This window comes from Gorilla gorilla, chromosome 2, assembly GCF_029281585.2.
Source record: "Gorilla gorilla gorilla isolate KB3781 chromosome 2, NHGRI_mGorGor1-v2.1_pri, whole genome shotgun sequence".
NCBI lineage: Eukaryota > Metazoa > Chordata > Mammalia > Primates > Hominidae > Gorilla > Gorilla gorilla.
In genome coordinates, this window is record NC_086017.1 from 171615907 (window position 1) to 171635452 (window position 19546).

The window sequence follows — 19546 nt, forward strand, 5'->3', positions numbered from 1 at the left end:
ATGAAGACAAAAACTGCTCATTTAATTAAGTAACATGTAGGCTGGTGATTTTTCAAGGGCTTTATGGAGTGATGGGGGCAAATCAAAGACTGGGATGGGTTGAGAAGTGAATGGAATTTGAGCAACTGGAGAGAACAAACAAATTTACATGAACTTTGGCTGTGATAGTAAGGGGAGGATGTAGTAGCTGGGTGCTGAGCTTTAAGATAACAAAAGTTTCAGCATGTTTGAATGTTAGTGGGTACAATCACATTGAAGGGGCATAGTTGAATATAAAGGAGAGAAAAATCATAATTCACAGTGTGAGATTCCTAAGTAGCAGGAGATAGGATTCAAGACAGTAAGACTGCCTTGGTTATCAGGAAAGCTCCTCTAATGGAACAGTAAGGAGTGGGGTGATATCTAAACGGGTTTCTAAGCTGGAAGTGAACTAACAGAGTTCCTTTCATAAAGTTTCTCTTTGCCACTGCCCCCCACTGAAATAGGAAAGGGCATCTACTAAGAGGGGGAAGCAAGGAGTTATAGGCTTGAAAAAATTGACTTCTAAATAGTTGAAGAAAGTTTGAATTTGGAGGTAATGAATTTACAGATACCAAGTCTAAATTTCGTGTGTGTGCCATCAAATGCTCTGATGCAGTACCAAAGCAGTGGAGTTTGCTTAATGCATCATGCACATCTATCATTGCTTTTATCATGCTTTCATTTACCATTTATTTATCACTTCTTTTTATTTGCCTATTTATGACTGTGTCTCTCCCAGCAAACTAAATTGAGAGCGCTTGCTACATTTAATTGGTTTGCTATCCCTAGCTCCTGGTTTACTGCCTAACCCAATGTAGGTTCTCAGATATTTGACAAAGGTAGAAATGAATAAAGCTTCTGCCTTTACTTGCAACAAACTTTAAAGGGAATTTCCCCTAGATGCTATAAATGAGTGTTTATTATCTACCTATAATTATTTTGCATGCTTTACATGAATTAACTCACTTAAGCCATACAAGTAGGTACTATTACTATTTTCCATTTTTTCAGATGAAGAAACTGAAGCACATAGGGATAAAATAACTTCACATACATAAATAAACCAAAGCATTCTAATAATTTCATACTATAGCTGACTGACCAAAACAGCAATCACTTAACTTTGTGGTTTGCATATTTCCTTGTAAAAAATCTTATTATAAGTTATTTCAATAAACCATCCATACAGTATTTCCAAAAATAAACTGTATCAATAGTGTTAGACGATATTAGGTTACCTCTGCTTCACAGTATATATAACTGGTATCTGAAAACCATACAAGGATCCATTTCAATACCCTTATGGATGTCAGATATCCAGACCAGACACCGGGCAAAATATCCAAAGTGAGGAAAAGGAAATAAGGAAATGGGCATTCATCTGGCAAGCTATGAATATCTTCCCTTTCTATTGAAGGCTTTCTAAAACTCAGATGCAATGAGACAAATTTAAAAACTGTAGATTGAAGGCTTTTAGAGGTAGTCACTACAATCAGTTCATCTGAGAAGTTGCATCATTATCACAAGCATTTATTGAGTACCCATAGAACTCATGGTACCTTCACGGTGTTTACAGAACTTTGCTTATATGCCGACCTTGCCCTTAAGGAGCTTACAATCTAGTGGAAAGAAAGACGGAGAAACTCAGATGTGATAGAGCAATGAGTGAACAGATACTATAGACTGAAAAATTACCATAAATGTAGAACACATACTGAAAAATGAGGGTTAATGGGGATGGCAAGGATGATAGGTAGACCTGGATATACTCCTGACTTCTTGAAGGAGTAAATATCTAGAATATTCAAGGACGTAAAGTGCAGTTGAGAAAGCCAGGATGCAAACAAACACTTCCTATCTGCTGTGTCTTTTCTTGCTCCCTGCAGCTGAGAATTGCAAAAAGAAAACAGGGATAGAGATAATGGGTAAAAACTTTTTAGTATTCTTTTAGTACTTCTGATTCTGCATTAGACTGAACAGTCACCATGTAGGTAACTTAGCTATCCTAGATCATCCTAAACTGGTTAAAAGGAAAAAGATTTTAAAAACTAGCTTGTCTATATGAGTTCTATAAACATATATAATTTTACCTTAACTAAAAGGTTAGGATGACTAGGACTGCCACTATGCTAAAGACCACTCAACTGAATATAATACTGACATGGCAGAAGTGCGAGTTTTATCAGTGATACACATTGTGTACTGCATTGGGGGCTTACTAGATGTGTGGCAGAATATACCCATTTATGAAGGCAGCACATCGGCAAGTAAAAACCTAAGTGGAGGTAGGAAATACCTAGAATACATGATGTTTTATGCAGCTGAACAGGACAACCCTGAAAAGACAAGAATTATGGTAATACCAAAGTGACTAAGGTTGTCTTGATTCCCTGCCCCCACCACAATTATGAATCAAAACATGGAGTCTTTTTTTTTTTTTTTTTTTTTAAGGTAAATACCCTCTTTAGCTGAGTCCAAGACTTTGGATATTAGATTACTGTACCTAAAAAGAGTAAAATGGTGGCCAGGCGTGGTGGCTCACGCCTGCAATCCCAGCACTTTGGGAGGCCAAGGAGGGTGGATCATCTGAGGTCAGGAGTTCGAGACCAGCCTGGCCAACGTGGTGAAACCCCATCTCTACTAAAAATACAAAAATTAGCCGGGCGTGGTGGTGCACGCTTGTGGTCCCAGCTACTCAGGAGGCTGAGGCAGGAGAATCGCTTGAACCTAGGAGGTGGAGGTTGCAGTGAGCCAAGATGGCACCACTACATTCCTGCCTGGGCAACAAGAAAGAGTAAAATGGTAACTGCACAAAGGATGGGGGAAAGGTGGCTCACAGGGCTTAAACATCAGAGGAATGGAGAGGACAGGACAGTGAGGGAATTATCTGGAAGGTAGGTAACTGGATTGAGAACCACAAAAAGCATGTAGATTTAAGCAGATTACGAGTCATTCTAAACAGCTGTTTCAAAGTAAGCGTAGGGTGGAGAAAATCTTGGGTAAAATTAGAGTAACATAGTCTAGGATAGGAATCCATCAGTTATGGAGATCAGAGGTAAGATATAGTCAGCGAAATTAAGATTCATGCTTGAAGAGTAATAGAAAAACCTAAGTGAAACAGGTTATTGGAATTTTCTTTATAAAGAATAAAACTGGAAGAACTGATAGTCTGGAAAGGTGAAGTAATCTGGAGTAGGCAGCTACAAAAGGTATAAAATTTGTGGAGAAGGCAAAAATTGGGGCAGAAAATATAAATAACAAGGGAGTACTGCAGTCCTCCGGTGGGAGGTAGATCATGAAGAATCTGTAGAACCATTTACTTTTCCTCACAGTCAACTGCTCTTACACCCAGAGCAGTAGCTGTCAAGTCAATTTTATTGAAAATACACTGGACTTGGACATCCTGAGTCAAACTGCCATCACCTAAAGGGCCTGGATTTAAAAGGAATTTTCAAGATTATTGTAACTTCTGGGTTAAGTGTTTAGGGAAAAAAATGTTAATCTACTTTTCTTATACATGATTGGTGTGCTTAGTTTTTTATCAATTTGACACTACAGTCCAAATTTGCTTCTGATCACACTAGAATATAGGTTTTACCAATGTTCATTATTTTTAAACTTCCTTTATTAAGAATTAAGGCTGGTTGGGCGCAGTAGCTCACGCCTGTAATCCCAGCACTTTGGGAAGCCGAGGTGGGCAGATCATTTGCGGTCAGGAGTTCAAGACCAGCCTGGCCAATACGGTGAAACCCCATTTCTACTAAAAATACAAAAATTAGCCAGGCGTGGTAGCGTACTCCTGTAATCCCAGCTACTCAGGAGGCTGAGGCAGAATTGCTTGAACCCTTGAGGCAGAGGTTGCAGTGAGCCGAGATTGCGCCACTACACTCCAGCCTGGGCCACAGAGCGAGACTGTGTCTCAAAAAAAATAAAAATAAAAGACTGCACTAACGCCACCAACGTGCATATTGATTTGAAGGCATCTTGCAGCAACTTTTAAAAATTATTGTACATATATATTTAAAAGCATACTTTATTAATGTGCTTATTAAAAAGTTTAGGGAAAACTTTAAGTGTTCAAAATGTCAAGTTTGTTAGGCATCAGTTTGTTAGTGTTTGGGAGTATTGCCTCAGGTATCTGGGCAAAATTTTTTCCTCCCATAATATTAAATTATTGGCTGACAGTTAATGAATTTTGCCAATAAGTAAAATAATCAAGAAGTTACAAGAAGGATAAGATACTCAGCTATCTTGGCCTTCAAAACAGCCAACGGTGGATTCTAACTGAAATTTTATATATAAATGGTAAATAATCCACCAAACCCGAGAAGTTAACAATTAAAGTTGGCCTATTTATAGTTCACTTTAATAGCTACAATGGAAGATTCAATTTTGGAAACTCAAAAAGGTCAACTAATTTCAAAACTCTTAGGCAAGCTTCTATAACAATGTTACCCATTCCTTAGTAAACAAAAAAAGATCCAAAAAGCTACATTCACATTTTTTGCATTGGTTCACAAATTTAAATGAATTTAGATTACTTTTAGAATAGTAATTAGCAGCCCTGGGCAGTATGGGAGTGGAGATGTGGGCTTTATTTGGCCCTTAGTAGCTGTGTGACCTTGGGCAAGTCACCTCAACAACTCATCATCTAAAGGGAAGGGTTGGGACAGACTGTAATTCGTGGACTCTTATGAATCCCCTAAAACTGTATGAAAAACTACCATGTATATACACTTTTTGGGGAAGCTAGTCCAGTTTTCATTAGGTTCTCAGAGGCAACCTTGATCCCCAAATAAGCTTGCTATGATAACTATATAAGGCTATCACTTCTAAATTGTTCCAGTTCTAAATAGTTGAGTCCTTGTCATAGGAAGAACTCTAAGATGGCTCCCAAGATTCCCTGGTATACATACTCCATATAACCCCCTCCCTTGACTGTGAACAGGATTTTTGAATATGATGCATATCACCCCTGTGATTGGACTACAATGCAGGGCAAAGGTGAAGGGATTTTGCAGGGGTAATGAAGGTACCTCATCAGTTTGGCTTTGGGTTAATCAAAAGGGAGATCACCCTAGTGGGTAGGTGGCCTGATCTAATCAGGTGAAACCTTTAAAAGAGCGCTTAAGGCCTTCCCTGAGATCAGAGATTCTCTTGCTGGCCTTGAAGAAGTTGCCATGATTTCTTCAGTTGCTAGGCAATGGATTTTGCCATACGTGCATAAAAGAGTACCCCCTAGCTTCAGATAAGACTGCAGCTCTGGCTGACACCTTTATTGCAGCCTTGTGAGACCCAGAGCAGAAAACCTAACTACACTCTTGACCTACAGAAATTGTGAAATAACGTATGTTGTGTTTTAAGACACTAAATTTATGGTAACTATACCAAAATTACACAGCAGTTATTCTCTAAAGCCAAAATTTAGCTTAATCTCTGTAACTTTTTCCTTGAGGAAACTGAGGCAATGGAGAATCCAAAAAGGGTGCCCCCATAAATTACTGTTACAATAAACCCAGTTATTTTACAATGCAGTTATACCTTTAAAGAAACAAACAACTCCTCACCCTATCAAGTGCTGCTGAGGTAAGCCTAAACTAAATGATACACTCCCTCTCCCCAAAATTATTCTAGATCCATTTTTAATGATTCATAGATAGCTCTAATTATAGAAATGCTCCAGGTTTGGTCCAGAACAATGTGGACCAATGGAAAGCATTATTTCCACCATAACACACAATTACTGAAGTCTTTGAAAATTACAAAGGAAATATATTTAAAGATAGATTTTAGACTAGGGCGTCTCACACACCCCTAATATAATATTCTTATTTTTACAGCACTTGAGGTGGTCTCAATGTTCAAAAAGACAGTTTAAGACATGAAACGTTAAGAACGTTTAGCTTATTAGGCATATTATTCTATGCCCCCATCCCCATCAGAAATAAGCCTGTGTTAAAAATGAAACAATTTCCTAGATCATTGGAGAATTAAAAAGTGTTTAACCAGGTAACCGTGATGAACTGTCAACTGTACTGAAACAATTTCAGAGACAGAAAAGCCCTTCCCAGAATTTCTACTAGAAAATCAATGTTTTATATTAGGCTATAGAGATGGAAATAAAATATTTAAGTGATAAGGTAGTCCTTATACCCAGAGATATTAATATCACCCTTACCTATTTTCCATATCACTATTCTATACAATAATTTGTATATAGAATTTGTATACAAGCTCATTGGCTTACTTTGAATCCAATATTTTTTACTAAAAAACACAAATTATGTAAAGTATTGCTGTGTTCACCTTCCAATTACTGAAACGTTCTGTACTATGCTTTGTATACAATCCACCATTTGGAGCTATATGTTGAAGATATAGCAATACTCAAAATATAGTTCAAGTTGTCTCGGTCTGTTTTACTGGAGAATGAAGGAAAGTTAAAACCTTGCTTTGGATAGGGAGAAAACTGAAGCACTGATGGTGTCAACTGGACAAACTCAGTGGGCTAAAATATTAATATGTCCATACTGAAATGACAGAACCAAAGAAATTTCTTATTATGCTGGTTCTAGGTAAAAAGACAGGAAGCTAATGTAAGCCATTGAATTGTACTCTAACTTTATAAAAAAAAAAAAAAATCCATACACCACACACACACACCCCATGTAAAACATTGCTTTAAGTTTTAATGTTTATTTCCCCAAGACAGCCTAGCCTGCACTCTACTTGGATAAATTTTACAAGCTAGTTTTCTGCTGCTTCTAGTTTTAAACTTTTAACCATGTTTCTGATGACAAGGAATGCTGCAAAAATACTCTAGTTCAACAAAGAGTTATGATCACAAAATAATTTTTATCCATTCTACAGTGTTTCAGAATTACCAGTTGATTTTTAAACACAAAGTAGATATAGATGCTAATGGTGGCTAATCTGGTATGTTTCTTATAGCAAACTGTTGTTCATGCAACACTTGTGCTCAAAGGGGAAGGCACAGGATTTCCTACAATGAGCCACCTTATAAAGAGTTCTTTTTGTACAAATTAATTTATGTCACATTTAATTTAGTGTGCATAACCTCAAAACTGAGGTATTATTCCAATTTATAAAAACCACTTGCATAACTTTTATGCAAGTTTTAAAAATACAAAGTTTTCTCCCTAAAGTGGCTCAAAATAGATTGTTCATGGCTGCCTACATCTAAGATAAAAAGATTCTAAAACAATTGAACAGATTAGGCATATTATTAAAGGTGTTCAAACCATTACTTGATTTGTACATCTACTCAAACCTCTTCATCGGTCTTTATTCAGCAGTACATATGCACCAAATTCCATTTTAGAAGTTTCCATATCATTTTCATAGAAAACAAAGTTTGAAAACAAGTAACATTTAAACACAGCACGGTATTCTACCACAACTGAAACTTTTTTCTTCTTCTTCTTTACAGGACTCAACAAAATCTAAAAATGAACTATGCTGTAGATTTACCTCATGCAAAGATCTTTATGTTATCTCTGAAAATGAAAAGGATGGCCTTTTAAGCACATTTTACTGTTTTATACTATTATGGCAACTTGTGTACTGCAACACAGTCTATTTTGAGGGAAATTTATGATTTTTTTCATGCAAAAATCTACACAAATTAGTTTTGATGATATGGAAAGCTTTTCATAGCATCAAACATTCATCTGGTGCAAATGCACAGGGAAACCTTCCTGAAAAGTTTTCTGACTTGAGAAGCAACTAAAAAAAGGCATACTAGGTAAAGTAAATAAAAACTAAAAAAAAAAAAAAAGAAAGAAAGAAAGAAAAGAAAAGAAAAGCAAAAAAGCAAAAAAAAGGAGTGGGGTGGGGGGAAGGAGGTGGGAAAGGGGGAAATAGAAAACACAGGCTGCAGAGTAAACCAATGTCTGCTGCTAAACCAGTCTTTGTTTTCATGTCCAGTGTACATTAACACTTATGATCTCATTTTGATGATTTACTAGGTTTGTTATCAGCCCCCTGAAGGTGAATCAAGCTTGCATGCGTTCACATACAGCACCACAACCACGCTCTCGTACACAGTCACTCCAGGACTAGGAGTCTGCTTCATGAGTGAAGAGCCCTAGATTTCAAAGATGAACCTGGCTCTCCATCACTGAGCCAGACATTCATTCAACATTGTCCATTCACACACTGCTTCATAGCAAGGCCTGGGCTCATTTTCCTTTGACTTATATGGGCAGCCTATTCTCTTTTATGCTTACAAGGCTTGAAGATGACAGTACTGCACTTTCCCCTCAATTGATATAGAGTAAGTCAATGTTCTTTCTCAGGCACTGACGATCTGTGACCTGTAGCCCTTTTTACTTTGAACAACCTAAATAAGCATTCATGTAAAGTTTTCATTACATTTTGCCACTCATTCTCACTCGCACCCACTCGCCATCTTGACCTCATTTGGGCATTTTCTGTGATTCCAAATGAAATCTTCACATTTTCTTTCCCGATTTAATGCAGCAGCAGATCCCATGAGCCAAGCTTGATGGATCAAACCTTTTTATATATATGTATATATATATATATACATATATATATATCTCAGTGCTGCATTGTACCTAACTTCCACAACATCTTTCTAAAACTGGAACCCTTCTGTTGGTACATTGGCAGATGAATTGAAACCAAATGTTCCGCCTTGAATTGCCTCTGGAACAAGGCTAGGGTCTTCATCAATCTAGGCGAAAAAAAAGAAAAAGAATGTGATAATTAGTTTTAAAATATATATAAACAGTATTATAGTACTAATCCCATTACCCTTAAAAAAAGGTCTGGAGAGATGATGAATGCCAACACTGTCTTACCATCCTTTAGAAAATTGAAACAGTTTATAAAAGGTTTTTTTTTTCTTTCTTTCTTTTTTGAGATGGGGTCTCACTCTGTCACCCAGGCTGGAGATGAGTAGCACAAACATAGCTCATTGCAGCCTCAACCTCTTGGGCTCAAGCGATCCTCCCACCTCAGCCTCCCGAGTAGCTGGGACTACAGGTGTGCACCACCACGCCTGGCTAATTTTTGTATTTTTTGTAGAGACGGAGTTTCACCATATTGCCCAGGCTGGTCTCAAACTCCTAAGCTCAAGCAATCTGCCTGTCTTGACCTCCCAAAGTATTGAGATTACAGGTGTGAGCCCCTGTGCCCACCCAAGACTTTTTCTTAAGGGATGCCAAAATGAGAAAAAAGAGAATATGTAAGACGGGCATTTTCCAAAAGAATGAAGGAACAGTAATGATGGCCCTAAGTCTCAAAGAGAGGATGCAAAATTTGGTCTCATTACAATTTCCCTTAAACCTGGGCAAGTACAGCCAGGCGCGGTGGCTCACGCCTGTAATCCCAGCACTTTGGGAGGCTGAGACGGGTGGATCACCTGAGGTCAGGAGTTCAAGACCAGCCTGGCCAATGTGGCGAAACCCCATCTCTACTAAAAATACAAAAATTAGCTGGGCATGGTGGCATGCGCCTATAGTCCCAGCTACTTGGGAGGCTGAGGGTGGAGAATTCCTTGAACTTGGGAGGCAGAGGTTGCAGTGAGCCAAGATTGTGCCACTGTACTCCAGCCTGGGTGACAGAGCAAAACTCTGTCTCAAACAAAACAAAACAAAACAAAACAAATCACAAAACAAAAAAACCCCGGGCAAGTACATAAAGACAATCACATTGAAAAAAAATCTAATGCCACCACTTTTGGAAAGTAAGTGAATCTTTGGTATATCTTTCAATAGCAATTAGAGACAAATGGTATTTGGGCTTAAAATAGTAAAATACAGATTGAGTATCCCTAATCTGAAAGTCCAAAACAAAAAATATTCCAAAATCTGAAACTTTCTGGGCACCAATATGATGCTCAAAGGAAATGCTCATTGGAACATTTTGAATTTCAGATGCTCAAGTGGTAGAAATAATTCAAATATTCTAAAATTCAAAAAAATCCAAAATCCAAAACTGTTCTGGTCACATGCATTTCAGATAAGGGATACTCCACCTATAATAGTTCTGCTAATAATGGTTATTATTATTATTATATACATTATTCTATATGCTTTGCATCTAAAGGCTCCTTTTGGAAATTCCACAATATTACAAACCTGTACTGTACTTCCTATAACTATGTATATCATCTGAATTATTCTTTTCACAATCTAAGTCAAGAATGAAAACTACATGTTGAGGTATTAGAAATTATAAGGCTATTACAATTAGTCACCAAATTGCAAATTATGATTTTCAAAAATCCAACTTCAAGACATACGATCAAAGTTACTCTTAAAAGAATATGCCAGGTTGGGTGTGGTGGCTCATGCCTGTAATCCCAGCACTTTGGGAGGCCAAGATGGGAGAATTGTTTGAGTCCAGGAGTTCAAGATCAGCCAGGGCAACATAGGGAGACCTTGTCTGTACAAAAGACTTAAAAAGTTATCCGGGCATAGTGGCATGCACTTGTAATCCCAGCTATTTGGGAGGCTGAGGTGGGAGGATCACCTGAGCCAGGGAGGGGGAGGTTGCAGTGAGCTGTGACTGCGCCAATGCACTCCAGCCTGGGCCCCGTCTTTAAAAAAAGAAAGAAAAAAAAAAACTTTTCTTAATTTTATTTCTGGTTTATTTAACTGGCATTATATTCTAAATAGGACTAAGCTTAAACAACTGTTAAGTAAATAGTCTATAATTTTCTTTTCTAATACTGTCCTTGTCAAGTTAATGTTCAAACTATACATACTTAACAAAATGTTTAATAATGTTCTATTCTTTTTGATAATATGGAAAGGCATGCAGTAAAAGACTTATTCTTTGAAAAGCTGAGAAATCATTAAAGAAATCTTCTGGTGGCTGCACTGAACCACTATAAAATTTTCTAAGGAGCAACTGGTTTAATTTTAGATTTACTTTTCCAAAGAGGAAATACTAAAAATAAGTTAATACTTTAATTTCCACTACTATTACTAACAATCTGAATATATTTTTGTATACTATACCTTACATTATATAGTGCCTTACCTTTTTATTTCCATCTTATTTATTTTCGTATTTGTTTTTGGTCATGAAATAAAAACAGTGACAACCCATTCAAGTGTACTGTCATAAAGAACTTATTACAGGATATACTGGTATCACTGTTTTGTTTATAAATATGGTATGCTATTAACAATTTTAAAAAATGAGAACTATAAAGACACCAAGTGAAAATGAAGTTTGACTCATCTCGTTTGGTCAAAAAAGTCCTTATTTCTTGCCATTAGAGCTAATATGCCCTGAAGGGATCTTAAAATATTGAAATATTTATGTTTTCAAAGCAGGTGACATTACTGTCATACATCTATTTTAATTCCATTCCAAACAAATACACATGTATGTCCCCAGCTTACTATATATATTACTTTATCCAGATCTATGTTTATATATAAAATTAAGAAAACTATAAAATTATTAAATACATCATCTGAAGAGAAGAACTGATCAATGATCTCATAGGCCAATTTGTAGATGTCTTCATTTTCATGATTTTGAAGTTGTTCAATTTTCTCCAGCCCTGCAAGAAATTTTGCAATGTGAAACAATAGTAATATTTAAAGAGCAGTGACAAGTTAGAATAATCTTTGGAACACATAATCCAATTTCTGAATTGCAAATTTTTTGAATTATAATTTTTGGGAATTTAAAGGTGAATCTTAAATATAAAAAAATTTTATGCACAAAGATACAGCATATTTATCTTAAAATTAACAACCTGAGTGTCTAACTGCTTGTAAATGTATAAATAAGTGTGTAAATAAGTAATGAGACATCTGCCTATTCATCAGAATACATAACCAATGTTTATAACCAGCAATAACATGTAAAATTCCATTTGTTTAAGTAAAAAGCAGAATCTTCCTACTTTCCAGCACCTGCCAAGTTTTTCTAGTGAGCATGTATGAAAATAAATTTAAAATACTGGTGATTAATAAATATGATGCTTAAGATACCTGTTAAGTTTACTGGAAAATGATGAAGATCTAACACAGTATTTCAGGGGAAAAGAGAATTTTCCCTGTAAACATTAATGAGTTTAAATTATAGGCAGAAACATTAAAAAGTATACACTTGTTGATGCGCAAATTGGATCCTGTTTTACTTTAGAGGAAAAATAATTTTAAAGTCTTTGAAAAAAGTGAAATTGCCCCTTCATGAATGTTCTTCCTCTATCCATTTCTTAAATGGAGAAAGTTATCTTAGGCTCACTTCTCACCTACACACTCATTCTGGTGATCTTCCCATTAAAAAATCTGGCTACTACACATAGGCTGAGGACTTGCAAATCTATAGCTTCATTTCTTTTCTGAGCTTCACATGCATAAAATTAAAATGCTTGTGTAATTCTACCAGGAAATTTCATAGCTACCTAAAACTCAAACTGTCCAAAACACAATTTGTTATTTGCCTTCCTCATTTAAACAGTTCGTCCTACAGTTGTATTCTTATTTGGTGATAATCAACAATAGCTTGAAATCTAAGAGAAAGCCCAAGTTCCCCTTTCCCTCAATATCCCACAATCAAACCTCAAAAACTTGAAAGTCCATCCACTGGACTTTAAATCTCCTCATCTCCCCTTTGTCTCTATTATTACTGCCTTCATTTATTGTGGCTTGGCCACTATATACTTTCTTTTTTTTTTTTTTTTTTTTTTTTGAGACAGAGTCTCACTCTGTTGCCCAGGCTGGAGTGCAGTGGCGTGATCTTGGCTCACTGCAGCCTCTGCCTCCTGGGTTCAAATGATTCTCGTGCCTCAGCCTCCCAAGCAGCTAGGATTACAGGTGTGCGCTACCACGCCCGGCTAATTTTTTATATTTTTAGTAGAGACAGGGTTTCATCATGCTGACCAGGCTGGTCTTGAACTTCTGGCCTCAGGTGATCTGCCCACCTCGGGCCTCCCAAAGTGCTGGGATTACAGGTGTGAACCACTGTGCCCAGCCATAAATACTTTCTTAACTGGTCTCTTCCTGACTCCTTTCTCCAAAGGCTTCATTCCCCAGATATCCATGTTCCACCTGAATGCACCCCATCTCCTAGATGAATCACCAATGGCCTGCCACTCCTATGGCACAATCCACTGGGGATTCCTGGGTCTTATTACCTCCAGTGAGGTAGGCAATGTTCAAGAACTTACATTTTTACTTGAATGTATAAAGATATTTTAGTAATTAAAATGCTTACAAGTTAAAAAAATCAAGTAGTAAAAATAATTAAGTATACCTATTGTTATTTTTTGTTACTTAATCCCTAATTAGTTCTGTAACACTATTCCCCATCTCTTGTTCCTAACTTGACAGTTATAGGTTTTTTTATTGTTGTTGCTCTATGAGTCACTTTAGTAACTTTAAATATATCTATTTCTTACTACATTAATTTTGAAGCTGCTCACCATTCCCATTTAGTTGAAGTTATGGGTTCTCCTACTTTTGCAGTTAACTCTCTTTTCATTCACTTTTCAACTTCTGTCAGAAATACCTTTATATTTATGCTTATCCAGATTGATAACACTTACACTGTGTTACAAAGCCACATTTGAAATTTTCATGTTCTGTCTATATATTAACTCTAAGACTTGAAAGCTAATATGTATTGTTTACATTCCAGGAGGCTCTGGTACATGGCCATGTTTGGAAACTATTGCCCTAAAGAATAAAACATCTGCTGTGCCATAAAGCTTGTTAAGATTCACAGGAGGTCGGGTGCAGTTGCTCACACCTGTAATCTCAACACTCTGGGAGGCCAAGGCGAGTGGATCACCTGAGGTCAGGAGTTCAACAGCAGCCTGACCAACATGATGAAACCCTGTCTCTACTAAATATACAAAAAATTAGCTGGGCGTGGTGGCAGGCGCCTGTAATCCCAGCTACTTAGGAGGCTGAGGCAGAAGAATCACTTGAACCTGGGAGACAGAGTTTGCAGTGAGCCGAGATTGTGCCATTGCACTCCAGCCTGGGCAACAGAGCAAGACTCTGTCTCAAAAAAAAAAAAAAAAAAAAAAAAAAAGCCTTCATAGGAGGCTGGTTACTTCTCCAGCTTTGTCTCTTCGTAGTTTCTACCCCATACTGTGTGATTCAGCAACACTGAACTACTTATAATTTGCTGAATGCTATTTCTGACCTCAGACTTTGCTCATGGTGTTATCTCTGCCTGGAACACCTTTCATCCCTTTTTACTTTATTAATCCTTATTCATCTCTCAAAATCCAGCTCAGGTGCACTTCCTGCTTCTTCCAGAATGGAGTAGGCATCCCATTTTGTTGTACATTTCTATTAGGGTAATTAGCACATTAAATCAGTTCATATTTAACAAGACAAGACTACATGCCTTGAGGGCAAGGACTGTGTCTTGTTTACCACTGTCTTCCCAGTAACTTATCACAGTGCCTGTTCAATATATGGCAGCAATTCAGTTACCTAAGCATATGCAAGAGGCTGAGCAGGACTGCACATATAGAATACAATATTTACTTTATTCTGTTACTTGAATATCTAAGACAGAAAAATATAGATGTGCTGTATTAGTTGGCAAATAAAGGTAGTTACAAAGAGAACATTAAGATGTGGAATAAGAGCTTATAATAAACTTACCTCCACATTCTTCTATAAGATTGCCTATGGTTTCTGCCTCATCTTCAGCCATTTTTAATATATTACTTAGTCCATCGAGTACTACTTGCACAACTTGTGCATCTTTTACAGTCAGCAAGTTGCAAAAAGGTGGGATAACATTTTGTTGGATAAGGTAAGCCACCTGAAGAATAAAAACAACATAAAATAATGCAATATAGGTAAACTTTGTGTGCCATGTTATCTCACTGGAATAATTCCGATTTTGAAATTTCGAGTATAGAAATATGACCTCATCTCTCTCATGTTAAGTGTGCCTACATTATTAATCTAACCTCCTTTTCTTTTAAATTTAGTTTCCTTTTTCCTGAACTTAGAAAAAAACAACGTAAAGTTAAAATAAAGGAATCACTCAACTTCATATTAAACATTTCTTTGCCATAAGAAATACTTCCTTCAAAGATTTTTCCCTTTAAGAGTAAGAAATTATGAAATCAGTTAAGGAGGCTGTTAATGGAGGCTGTATGCTATTTTTAATTAATTAATTAATTAATTAAATATAGAGAGATGGGGTCTCACTATGTTGTGCAGGATTTATTTATTTATTTAATATATAGAGATGGGGTCTCACTATGTTGCCAAGGCTGGTCTTGAACTCCTGAACCCAAGAGATCCTCCTGCCTTGGCCTCACAAAATGCTAGGATTACATGCATGAGCCACTGCATCCCGCCTGGATACTAGTTTCAAAAAACTACAATGGCTCAATGTGACAGCATCCAGTGGCTCACATGTGCCTGGCTACCTCTCAATTCACTATTCTATTGATTTCACAATATTTTCCAATGATTTCAGTATTTCATTAGTTATAATTTCCATGCATTATATTAATATTCCTGTTCTGCTCTGTATTTATGTGAATTCACTGAAAACCACCAGTCTGCAGCTTTTTTGTTACAGTTATCAATTTATTGCTATTCAGCTCTAAATTTGTTCTTTTTACCTACTCTGTGAAACAGATCTAACCTCTTTAAAACTGTTTTTCTTTGCCAGTTGGCACAATGTTAAGCTTTGTCACCTGCACGACCTGAGAGTGGGTGCCTCTTTCCTAGGCATCTTACATTCCTCACCCTAGTTCCTAAGTCCTAGCCATCTGGTTGAGCTTTTAATTCCTTGTTTGGTTTGCTGCTGATGAATTTGTTATTGTTGCTGTCTTTTTACTTTTTGCTGTTGTTGTTCATTTGTTAGGAGAATCTGTGATGCAGTTTCTTCCACATTAACTTAAGAAGTCTGTTCATTCCTAATACTGTTAAAAAAAAAAAACAAAACAAAAAACTCCTGACTATAGGGGCCTCAATTTTACCATGGATTAAAAAATTCTTGTAGGCCAATAAATTGGGAAAAAGAACACTTCTATGAAGTATGACGAAAGGAAGTCAAGGTGATACTTCTATGTGACAAAGAAAGTTATATACCTGTTATATAAAAGTTAGTATCTGTTATCTTGCTCTTATTTTATTTTTTTAATAGAGATGTGGTCTCACTGTGTTGCCCAGGCCAGTCATAAAACCCCGGCCTCGGGTGATCCTCCAGCCTTGGCCTCCCAGGGTGTTGCTATTATCTTAAATTGTAACTTACTCAAATCTAAATCAACATTACCTGTACTTTTACCAGTTTTGAGAAATAAATTTTAAAAAGCTCAACTTACTTGATCTTTCCTTCCACTAATTGTTAAGTTACTTATGGCCCAAGCAGCTTCTTTTTGAGTGCCAAAATCCCCCTGTAAAAAGGCAAAACAAAGGCTATAAAAATTGCCACATAGAGTAAACTGGAAAAAATGTTTGCTGTGATGATTTTTCAACTGCTTATTTCCCAAGGTCTCCTTTTAGTCTTTCTGTATATATCATTTTTTCTTATTAAGACAGGTCTTTGAACTATTCCCAATCTACCCTAAATACATGGAGACACCTTTCTGTGAACTCTCCTGGAAACAAACTGAGTTGATATTATTATCTAATATTATCAGATTAAATGAAGTTGATGATAAAATGAAATAAAAATAGTAAAGAAAAAATTAAAAATCTACAATTTCACTACAAAGAGTCACGTAAAGGAACATATTCTTTTACACACAAAGCTTTTACACACAAAAATGATACCCACCATTAATGAAACTATGATAAAGATGTTATACATTGCCTTTTCAAATACGAAGCGAAGAAATATTTAAAAGTCATTAAAAAATTCATATACATAAACTTCATAATCTCATTTTTGAGAATTTACCAAGAAAATAATATAAAGCAGAGTAATAATATCTTTCTATATATGGTTATCACAGCACCATAATAGCCAAAAAGTAAAAACAACTAAAATTCTCAATAAGCATAATTGTCTAATTATGGTAAATCTACTGAATAAGCAACTATTAAATATTAAGACAAGTGGCAACCTGAAAAAATGCTTATGATGTATTAAAAAACCATATAAATAAAAGAAATGCAAATTAAAATATCCATATCTCCTTTCATATTTATCAGAATAAGAAAATCTAAATATTTGTGTGTGAGGCTGGTAGTATAAAATGGCATAATTCTTATAGGGGAATTAGCCCTGTAATAGCAAAATTTACATATATGTTTATCTGTAGATCTAGTAATCCCAAATATAATCGGGCAAAAACATCAAAAAAAAAAACTTACAAGCTATTCTTTTTTTTTTTTTTTTTTTTTTGAGAGGACCTTGCTGTTGCCTAGGCTGGAGTGCAGTGGTGCAATCTCAGCTCACTGCAGCCTCCACCTCCTGGGTTCAAGTGATTCTCCCACCTCAGCCTCCTGAGTAGCTGGGACTACAGGAATGCAGCACCACGCCTGGCTAGTTTTTGTAATTTTTTTTGGTAGAGACACGGTTTCCCCATGTTGGCCAGGCTGGTCTTGAACTCCTGACCTCAAGTGATCTGCCCGCCTCAGCCTCCCAAGTGCTGGGATTACAGGTGTGAGCCACTGTGCCCAGCCACAAGCTATTCTTTTATTTATTTATTTATTTTTTGAGATGGAGTCTCGCTCTGTCACCCAGGCCGGAGTGCAGTGGCGCAATCTTGGCTCACTGCAAGCTCTGCCTCCTGGGTTCACACCATTCTCCTGCCTCAGCCTCTCGAGTAGCTGGGAATACAGGCGCCCACCACCATGCCTGGCTAATTTTTTGTATTTTTAGTAGAGACGGGGTTTTGCTGTGTTAGCCAGGATGGTCTCGATCTCCTGACCTCGTGATCTGCCCGCCTCAGCCTCCCAAAGTGCTGGGATTACAGGTGTGAGCCAGTGCGCCCGGCCACTATTCTTTAAAGTACTATTTAACAACAAACACTGGAGACATCTCAAATATCATCATTAATAAGATTGACTTCATACATTATAGTGCATCCATACAATGCAGTACTATGTAGCTATGAAAGGAATAAGAAAAACAAGGAATAAGAAAAAAAAACAAGGAATAAAGAAGCTCTCTATATAGTGCTATGGGAGTGACTTTTTTTAAGTACATTACTGATGAAATATATGCTAAAGGCAAACAAATGTCAAAGAAATCTTAAAAGTACATTCAGTAGTTATGTTGTCAGGGGCAATACAGCTTTGTTATATATATATATATATATCAAAAAATATATTTGCATCTCTTTTGTCTCATGCTGAAAATTAGAGGAGTTTTTTATGGTCTTTAGGATATATGTCATCAATGATGTACTTAAAAATAATGTATATTGACATGTATCCACAGATCTATACATACCAAAATATAAGAAAAATAAGTAATTATGTTAATGTTTTTAGGAAGATTTTCAGCATAAAAGAGATGTAAATATAAAATCAGAGGAATAAAAATTAAAAACCCTGTTATCTTAAATATCCAATAATATTTAATAGCTCCCTTTCATTCATGATTCATTTTTTATGAACTCTCATGTTCCTGAACTCATCATCTTTCACTTTCTACAACAATGCCTATCATTTATTTTGTTGACTCAGGCCTAGAAAAAATGACAACATTGTAACAGTGATCACCTTTATAGCTGAAATATGATCCTTAAACACCATTCTCTACAAAACAAAATCAAGATACCATAGAAAAATAGTTAATTCCAGTTCTAGATCAGAAAACATGTAAGATAGGCCTGGGAATCATGTCATATCCAAAAGGTGTAGCTCTCAAAAACTAGTGATAACATAAAAGATACAGGTCACCAGTTCTAAGAGGTTCCTGTTGGTCAGGAACAAACAGAGTGTCAAAAAGAGTAACAACTAAAATGGATTAAAACTTGCAAAATATATTTTAAAAATTCATAATTTCCAAATGACACTAAAAAAAAACTACTCTGATCTGCTTTCAAGGTTATTAGGGAACGAGTCATTCTAAAAAATGACTGATAAGGACAAAGAATCAAACATTTATCTTGCCTATCCTAACTAAATGAACTGTATTTCAAAGTATTAATAAACAATAGCTGATAAAGAAATGCTCTTGGCCGGGCATGGATGGCTCACACCTGATCACTTGAGGTCAGGAGTTGGAGACCAGCCTGGCCAACATGGTGAAACCACATCTCTACTAAAAATACAAAAATTAGCTGGGTGTAGTGGTCTACGCCTATAGTCCCAGCTACTTGGGAGGCTGAGGCGCAAGAATCGCCTAAACCCGGGAGGTAGAGATTGCAGTGAGCCGATATCGTGTCACTGCACTCTAGCCTGGGTGACAGCGAGACCGTCTAAAAAAAAACAACAAAACAAAACACAAGACAAGTTCTTTACTAAAGAATCATGGCCAATACACAAAGAATGACGGAATTAGAAAGTCACCATTTTGCAACTCCTAGTAAAACAAGGGATCCTAACAAGGATCATCAATGGCTACCTAAAAA

At 36.5% G+C, this 19546-nt stretch overlaps 1 protein-coding gene across 1 annotated transcript in view; it reads right to left on the minus strand.

The window, feature by feature from the left end:
• Positions 1 to 6690: 6690 nt before the first annotated feature.
• The window catches only part of KPNA4 (karyopherin subunit alpha 4), a 64773-nt gene continuing 51917 nt past the window's right edge, over positions 6691 to 19546 (minus strand). The window contains exons 14-17 of the mRNA XM_031009316.3: positions 16343 to 16414; positions 14658 to 14820; positions 11493 to 11587; positions 6691 to 8740 (exon numbers count right to left, since the gene is read on the minus strand). Of these exons, the coding sequence (XP_030865176.1) occupies positions 8642 to 8740; positions 11493 to 11587; positions 14658 to 14820; positions 16343 to 16414 (429 nt within the window). The 3' untranslated portion in view covers positions 6691 to 8641. The remainder of the gene's footprint in view (positions 8741 to 11492; positions 11588 to 14657; positions 14821 to 16342; positions 16415 to 19546) is intronic.